Raw genomic sequence first — 8787 nt, forward strand, 5'->3', positions numbered from 1 at the left:
CACCAAAAAAAAAAAAAAGGGAGAGAGAGGCATTAGGTTACATGGTGGGACTGCCTACACCCTACATCTGAAGGAGCACAAAAAAGGAAGCTGAAAAGGGATTTTACAATCTGCTTTAAAAGAAGACAAGAGCTGGATTGTATAAAACGTGTTTCATTGCTGCTTTTTCTGCACACTGGAGAAGTTTTGTGCTGCAGAAATTCAGTCTGGATTAAGTCCTCTCTTCCCTTTTTTTCTGCGAGAGTGTCTGTAGTCTATGCAATGGCTGACCAAGGCATCAGGAATTCCCTCAGTGCCAACAAGAAATTCCTCAGAAGCTTCCCTGGGGTGGTGAGACTAATGCAACTTGCAACTGGTGCTGCAGTCTGGATTGCGATCGCCACCAGCAATTTCAATAACACTGTTCGCTTTGCTCTGTTTGTGTTCGTCTTCTTCTGGCTGGTCACTCTGCTCTTTTATTTCATCACCCTGCTGGAAAAACAGGATCTTGTACCGTTAATTGGAGGTGAGCGCTGGCTCCTCACGAACCTCATCTATGATGTTTTGACCACTGCCTTTCACATCGCAGCCACCGCCGTTATAATCGTTGCCATCGAGAACCAATCATATTGCAATGTGGCGAAATACCAGGGCCCCTGTTACTACAAGATCTACGTGGTGGCATCTACCTTTGCATGTCTTTGCTGCTTGTGTTATTTTTCCACCACCATCTGGTTCTCCTGGAAGAAGTGTAAAGGAAACAAGAGCGTCATTTAGAAATTGCTGAAAGCTTGTCCCAGACATTAGAGAAAAGCCTCCTTTTCTTGGTGCAGGTTTCAAAGGCAAAGGCGGTTTTATAAAGACTGACTTCATCTATCCTAAGCCACAGGAGCAACGTGTTCTAGGTGTGGCAGAAGAATATATATGTCCGGAGAAAAGAACAGATGTGATAACTTTTATTTGGTCGAAAGGCTGATGTATGTCAGTGTGTGATTTTTAATGCACTGTTACTTTATCTTTTGCATATGTAACACTTGTCATAGAAAATGTGTCCTTCTGAATTCAGCTCTTATGTACGCCATCAAATTACAAAAGATTCGTTTTGGTTTGAAGAAATACTGCAGTTTTAATTAATATTTTCCCGTTACAGTATTATTTTTATGTTGTTATATACAGTAGATGTATGTAACATCTTCCTTCCGTTTTCCTGGGAGGGGTGCTTAAAAGGTTTTACGAAAAATAAACTACAAATATACTTAATACTTGTTTATAATAATGTTTATTGTAAAGCATGTTACACGGTATTAGGGGTATGTCAGGGCTGGATAAGGCTTTGTTTGGAAAACCTTTTGTTTTCATTGATATATGTGAAAAGTTTAGACTTGGTTTAGGGCAGCACATATTTGCAATATGAAATCACAAAGTTCTCTTTGTTTCTGGAAGCTCAGATTATACCAGACATATGGAAAGTACCATCATTCTATTTGTGAGCCAAAGCTACAGACAGGAAGATGCAAGCAGATGTCATCACAAAGAAGTTTTGTTACTTTAAAGGAAATGTCACAAGACGAGTATTTGTGATCTCAGTATTAAAAAAAAAAAAAGCTAGATGCCGGGATGTCATTCTGATCCTATGGCTTCGATTCTTTGGGTCAATGACCTGCAGCAAATATGCAGATCCAGAGTTCTGACTTTAATCTGACTTCCAGTGCAGCATTGTTCTTCCAAGTCAAGGGAGAGGTGCCAGACAACTAGCATTTTCAAAAGTCAGCAATGACATTCTCTGTATTTTGGCCAAAACATGTTTCTTTTAACCACTTGATGACCGGGGTGTTTATACCCCCTTCCTGGCCTGGCCATTTTTTTTTTGAAAATCACTCACCTCATAGTTCTCCTTTAACTAATAACAAAGATGTATCTTATTTGTGTATCACTCGGCTGTAGATCCTCAAATCATCTCTGAAATGGTGCTGACACTGTCCTTCCTTCTGGAGGGGGGGCTACTTTTGTTCCCCATGGTCCCTGTGTGTGTTGTAAGGCCACGTTCACACTGAGCGATTTATCGCGCGGTAATTCCCGCGATATCGCGGCTATTTACCGCGCGATATCGCTCTCCAATGCATGGCAATGGGGCAAAGGGTCCTGCTGTCGCGGGTCGTGCGTCGCTACAGCAGGACCCTTTTTGGAGCGGATTTTGCCGCAATTCAATGCTTTTCAATGCAAGCATTTGCGCGAAATCGCGCGATATTGCGCAAAATGCAAATCGCGCGACAAACGCGCGATTTGCGAATCGCCAAGTGTGAATGGGGCCTAAAGTAGTCACCCTCCAAGCTTACTCCCATGAAGGACTACAATCCTGATACAAATTAGTAAATTAAACATGAGATTGTAGTCCTTCATGGGAGTGAGCTTGAAGCGGTGACTACTTTACAACACACACAGGGACCATGGGGAACAAAAGTAGCCCCCTCCAGAAGGAAGGACAGTCAGCACCAATTCAGAGATGATTGGAGGATCTACAGCCGAGTGATACACAAATAAGATACATTTTTGTTAATAGTTAAGGTACTTGAATGTATTTTTTTTTTCTCCTGAGTTTAGTGTCACTTTAAGTAGTTTTGAAAAAAAAAAATGCAAAAATGCCTCAAGGTTGTTAATACAAAGCCGTGAATAATCAGACAGAGTTGTGCAATGGGTGAATAATCAAATGAACATACTCTGAAATGTGCCCTGAAGTCAGTGTTGATGATGTATGGATACGCCCTTTGATGAATTCAGATTCATGTAGAACAGTGCCTGCCTGTTCCAGAGACTCACTCTAAAATATGTTCTCCTCACATTCCTCGACAAATGCGCTCCCTGGTGATAAAGGATTGTTTTCTTTTTAAGATTCTGTATCTTATGTATGTACAGTATGCATTTAAGGCTTTGTTAGTGAACAACTGGCCAGCACTAAATCTCAATACTCCTTCCTAATGAGAGTGTTTACTAGAATGCTTTTCCCAGAGGAATATTGTGTGTGTTTGTAGTAATTACACAGAAAGGCTTAATTGTATACACTTAGCTCTTATATATCTTCCCTTGTCTCATGAAAAGGAAATATGGCATTCTACAACACATTTGCATAGTCCATAGAATTTGTTTTCAGCGTGTTGAACAACCAAATGAATACTTTATGTTTTCTACATAACTGTAAATTGGCGACCATTTGCTGCCTTGCTAAAAATGAAAAAGGACTTTGTCACTCCAGTAACAGTTTATTTGCACTGTGCAGGCTGTATGTAGTTTCTGTGTCACCTGACAGATCGACCTCAGGCTGGCAGTCATTTTCTGAGCCAGCCTATCACACCGACCTGTCTGAAACTTGCAGACACAGCGCTAGTTACTGCATGGGAGGATCTAAACCAAGGGTAGGCAACCTCAGCACTCCAGCTGTGGTGGAACTTCAAATCCTATCACACCTGTGCCTCTGGGAGTCATGCCTGTGGCTGGCAGAGTCTTGCAATGCCTCATGGGTCTTGTAGTTCCACAACAGCTGGAGTGCTGAGGTTGTCTACCGCTGATCTAAACACTAGACACAGCCATGTGGTAGAAAGGTCCTGTAGCTGGAGTCACAAAGCCCTCTTCATGCTATGCCTTCTCCCCATGTATGGTTGTGATCTTTTTATGTTTTTAAAGAGACCTGCAGTCATGAAAGCACACAATTGTTGTTTAAAAAGAATGCGCTGCTGAAATAATCATAAAAAATGGCATAAAAGCTACATGTACTTTTGTTTTGCAGTACAGGCAGTCCCCGAGTTACATACATCCGATTTACATACGACTCTTACTTCCAAACAGAGGCTCAGGGGCTATTACTGTACAGCAGGGTTAGTCGTAATGCTACCGCGCCCGTGCCGACGAGGAGTGCCCGTCTTTTTGGGCCTGGTTCGTAGTACAGTTCGTACATTACAGGAAGTTGGCTCTTGTTAGGCGTGCAGATAAGGGGTGCCCACCTCTTCTTCCGGGTCACTGTGAGGTTTTTACTGCTGTCTGTATCCTCATTAGAAAGATTTAATCTCACTTCCTGTCCTTGAGACAACAGGAAGCGAAAGGAAATCTACCCCAGGAAGGGAAATTCACTCCTGTAAGAGTTATCATAGGAAAAAGGTTTCACCACTGGAGCTTTATCACCAATCCTTGTTTCCACAACAATCCAAAATTTTCAAAATCCAGTTGTCACAGGGACAGAAAGTGAGGTGAAATCTTCTGAACAGGGGCACACACAGCAAAACAAACGGGATAAACGGGATTACAGGGGATAAACCATTCCCTATGCTATCCAAAACAAAACATTTTTTGGCTGGAGTTACACTTAAAAAATGTATCTGTTCCAACTTACATACAAATTCAACTTAAGAACAAACCTACAGTGCCTATCTTGTTCGTAACCCGGGGACTGCCTGTATCTAAACAGATGCTGTGGAAATCTAGCGCTTGCCACCTTTGCAGACTCTATGCTCAATTCACAGAAGCATAATGCATGTGGAATTTTCATTTCCATCTATAAGTTTTTTCTCTTTACAACTAAAAGTTGATCATTTAGCTCACCGAAGGCATTATGAATCAGCTGAATTGACCAAATGCGCATTATTTTATAAATGTTTGAGGTAAGGTTGTTGCTTTTTAAAAATACTACTTGCTTCAGTGAGGTGCCTGTTAAAAATAACAGGAAAAAGAGCAAGTGGTGATAACATAACACTTTGGGGCTAATTTATAACTTGTCAGCACCGCGTATAGCTAAGCCCATGACGCACACAGGGCACTACTGCCACTAAATGGAGCCGAGGAGCTAGGAGGAGTGAAACTTAACATACCACATAACAATCTTTCCCAAAACTGGCAAAGATCCTTCGGTTTGCAAAGTTATAGACTAAAAGCTTTCTTTCAAAGAGAGCTGTGGCCCAACCTTTATGAAATATGCATAATCAAGAGATCTGACTTCACTGTGTCTTTGCTGAATGCATGCTTGTTCCTGACCAGTGACTCAGATGATTAAAGCCAGAGACAGCCAGGTAACCAGCCATTTTAGAAACAGGTTAACAACATATTTCTCTCAGTATAGGTTTCCTTTAAGATGGTTCTGGTATACCTCAGCATCCTGTCTACATAACTGGAACAAGAGTTAAAGAGCAGATGTGGTTAGCCAGAATGAATGTATGCATGGTTTGCCTCAGATATAAATTATTCACAAGGGACTACAAGATGGAACGAACAGATGTTTAATATTTGTCATGCGTTGAGTGTAGTACTACCATTTCTCACCCCCACTACTATATTGTTGACATTGAAACAATCTGGTCGTGTTTTTTGGAGTGGGACTGTACACATGCATGCTATTTACTACTTAGGAGTCACTTGTACAGAAACATTTTTTCTAATATTATTTAACAATGCTCCAGTAACACATTTGTTTTCTGGATTGTTTCAGAAGGCCTGCACTTACATGCCTAATAGTATAGATCATAACTAGCTACTAACCAAACAGAGCCTGCAATGGCTTATGTATCTTGCTCTCGTATAAAACCATGCTTCAGGCACAGAAATAACTTCACTATGTACATGTCTATGTCAGTCATGGGGAAAGTCCTTGAAACAGCCTGTAATAAATATATTTTTCTACTGTACACAGGGATGCTTTAATTTCTCATTCCAGATGTCAGCACAAATTGGCTTATACGTATAGCTAACATACATATTGTAGCAAATATCAATTTGTACATCTTCTTCCTTTGGTTCGCACTGCTAAAGTAATGTTATTTGTTTGTGTATTTAGTAGTAAGCCAAGCAATACAATTTAGCATTCTGACAATGTTAAGCTTTGAATTCAATGGGTAATTATGGCACATTGCCCTTTGATTTTTTTTTTAAACAAAACAACCAACCAGGTAGCTTCTTTGCCCTTACAAAATGATGGAAGTAATTGTTCACATTTAGGATGCTATGACCGGTTGCTTGTGAAAGTTAGAAAAAAAGTCCAGGGAATAAGCGCTCTCCGAAGGGCTGGAGGGGGTTGGAGTTTTTTTTTATGGGGGGCACAAGGTGTGCTGCTTCTCAAAATGTGCTGACCGGGGTTTCTGACATTTTTGTTTTCTCTATGACCGGTTGCTGAATTCAGCATTCACTTGTCCACCATTCTGTCAAATAAGTCATATAGAATAGATGTCACGATCTGGATCAGGCTCAAAGTCCAGTAGCTGAAACAGCAGGCAAAGTCGTAGTCAAACAGCCCGAGTTCGGTACATAAGCAGACTGTAGTAGTATAGGAGGAGGCAGAAGCGTAGTCAGAGATCAAGCCGAGGTCAGTAGCCAAAGGTATCAGGTATGAAGTGGAAGATGATGAGAGTAGTCGGTGCATCAGCAGCCAAAGGTCGTTACACGGGTAGCATTATGAGCAGATTGTATCACAGAAGGGGCAAGAGCACAATAATCTGGCAAACAGGAAGTGCATAGGCATGCCTTAAATAGAAAGTTCAAGGGAGGAGCAAGGAGTTCAGAGTTTAGCAGAAACTAGGTTTAACTGAGGATTACACAGGGGATCAGGCAAGGAGCTATCCAAGGTTCTAAGGTGGCTCAGTGGGTAGAACCACTGTCAGCTACAGCAGAGGCCCTGGGTTCAGATCCGATTCCTGACAGTAGACTTATCGTTGGTGCATAGTGTATCCTGGAACCTGACACGTATTAGTTTCTTACAGAGGAAATAAGCTAACACTTTGAAATGTCCTGTTATTATTGTTTGTGTATTATCATGGTGCTATTTGGAAGTTTCATTGCAAAAGCCTTCTGCCAGGGTTTCCTACCCTTCCTCCTCCAGTTGTCTGTGCATGACTTGTTTTGCAGTATGTTTGACACTGTTGTTCCTCTTTGGTGCCCTCTTATGACCAAACCCGTAAACATCATTATTCTGCATCTACTAGCAAACGTCTGGCAAATTCCTGTCTCAGAGTGATGATTCAAACACCAGCTCACTATTTAACCTTCAGCTTGTCCATTCAATATCCGCCCTCATGTGTGTTCTTTTGATGTTTTCTTGTTCCAGCATATTCTCTTATTTATTTCCTAATAGTTATGTAGTACTGAAATATTATGCAGTACTTTATAGAGTATGTAGAACAATTGATATTAGTCTGTGTCCCCCAAAGGAGTTTATAATGTAATGCCCCTACCATACTAAAGCACGCATCATGGCAAGTTTTGGGCGAAGGCCATTTAATATACCTGTATACTTCTGGACTGTAGGAGTAACCTGTAACACCCATGCAGACACAGAGAGAGAATATGAAATCCATGCAGAGGGTATCCTAGGCAGGATTTGTACATAGGTCTCAGAAGTGAAAACAAGAGTACTAACCATTGTTCTGCCTTCAGAATGTTAGGACTTCACTGCAAGAGTCACTTATTGGTCCCAAGCCGACCATCAAAAAGCTGCCATGGTCACATGCTTTGACAAAGGAGCATGTTAATAGTATGAGGGGTGGACTTAGTTATTGGAGGTGAATATGCCATTTGGGGGGTGTTCTAGTGCTTTTCTTTTTCTACATTTGCAGTTGGGCATAAAAACAAAGGTCCGGTTTGTTGTAGACCCATTCCCTGAGGGCTTGTTCACACCAAATGCAGACCAGATCTGCATGAGTTTCTGCACATGCAGCGCAGTGTGTTTTAGTGCATTTTTGACACGTTCCGGGCCGTTTATATATTTTAAAAAATGTTTGTTTTTTCAGCCTAAAATAGACTTTCAGTGCGTTCCAGAGCGTTTGCATGCATTTCCAGAGCAGAAAAAAATGGGGCATGCTGCAGTTTTTCCACATGCTCTGGAACTGATTGCTCTGGTGTGAACTAGAGCCCAAAATATCATTGGAATACATTGGAAGTCTGCCTTTCAAGTTGGGCATACATATTCACTTTCTTGTTAAGCAATGTATTATAAAAAGACATTGACAGAATAATAATACTTTGTTTCCTATTAGCGCCTGCTGAGAAATTATGCAGTAAGAAAAGTCGCATAACTTGTTTTCCAAAACAACATTTTCCTCTTGTTTTGCACATGCAGAGAACACTCTTGAATTGCCTTGTTAGTCTTCAGAATCATTTCTTGGTATCATCAAATGACAAACAATGCTATTATTGCCATTGTTGTGTAAAGACATAATGACATTGCACCGAGCCATCTTATTAAAACATGAATACAGTGCTGTGAAATTGGTGAAGAGACGATAAACAGCTATCATTTTCATGTCATGTTTTCGTAATTCATTGCAGAGAGACTTTCCTAAGAGGTATGAAGCCATCTGTTGGTTACTAGAGCATGCGCCAAGGAATGACTGTAATATTTCTACACTGCCAACTGTTTACTTGTTTACATCAAAGGGCAGAAAATAAATGTAATCTAACCTCAAATGTCTTGGCCTGGATTATGATGCATAGTGTGGAGTACAGGAAGGATCGGCACATGGGTGGTTCACAAAAGCATTGACGGAAAAACTCATGCCAAACACCACATTCGGTATGGGTATTGGGAAGCTGGTTCACCAAATAATTAAAGTAGAACTCCAGACCAATCACAAAATGGTAGACATATGGTAAGTTATTTACCTTTGTGTTAGTTTTTGTTTTTATTCAAATCGCACTCCTGACCGACTAGAAACCCTTTGGAGTTGGGTGGGTGGGGAGAGTGACTACAGATGACTCCGTGAATCAATAAATGAATGTAGAAAAGGTCACTCGCACTCCAGATTAATTTTCAGTCAATGTTTATTGACCTCTCATTGT

At 40.9% G+C, this 8787-nt stretch overlaps 1 protein-coding gene across 1 annotated transcript; it reads left to right on the top strand.

Annotated features, from left to right (window-relative positions):
• Positions 1 to 32: 32 nt before the first annotated feature.
• MARVELD1 (MARVEL domain containing 1) lies at positions 33 to 799 on the top strand. The gene has a single exon (XM_018560710.1). The coding sequence runs from the start codon at positions 262 to 264 to the stop codon at positions 754 to 756; it is 495 nt and encodes a 164-aa protein (XP_018416212.1). The 5' UTR covers positions 33 to 261; the 3' UTR covers positions 757 to 799.
• Positions 800 to 8787: the final 7988 nt, after the last annotated feature.

Source organism: Nanorana parkeri, unplaced genomic scaffold, assembly GCF_000935625.1.
Source record: "Nanorana parkeri isolate BGI_ZX_2015 unplaced genomic scaffold, ASM93562v1 scaffold2, whole genome shotgun sequence".
Classification (NCBI taxonomy): domain Eukaryota; kingdom Metazoa; phylum Chordata; class Amphibia; order Anura; family Dicroglossidae; genus Nanorana; species Nanorana parkeri.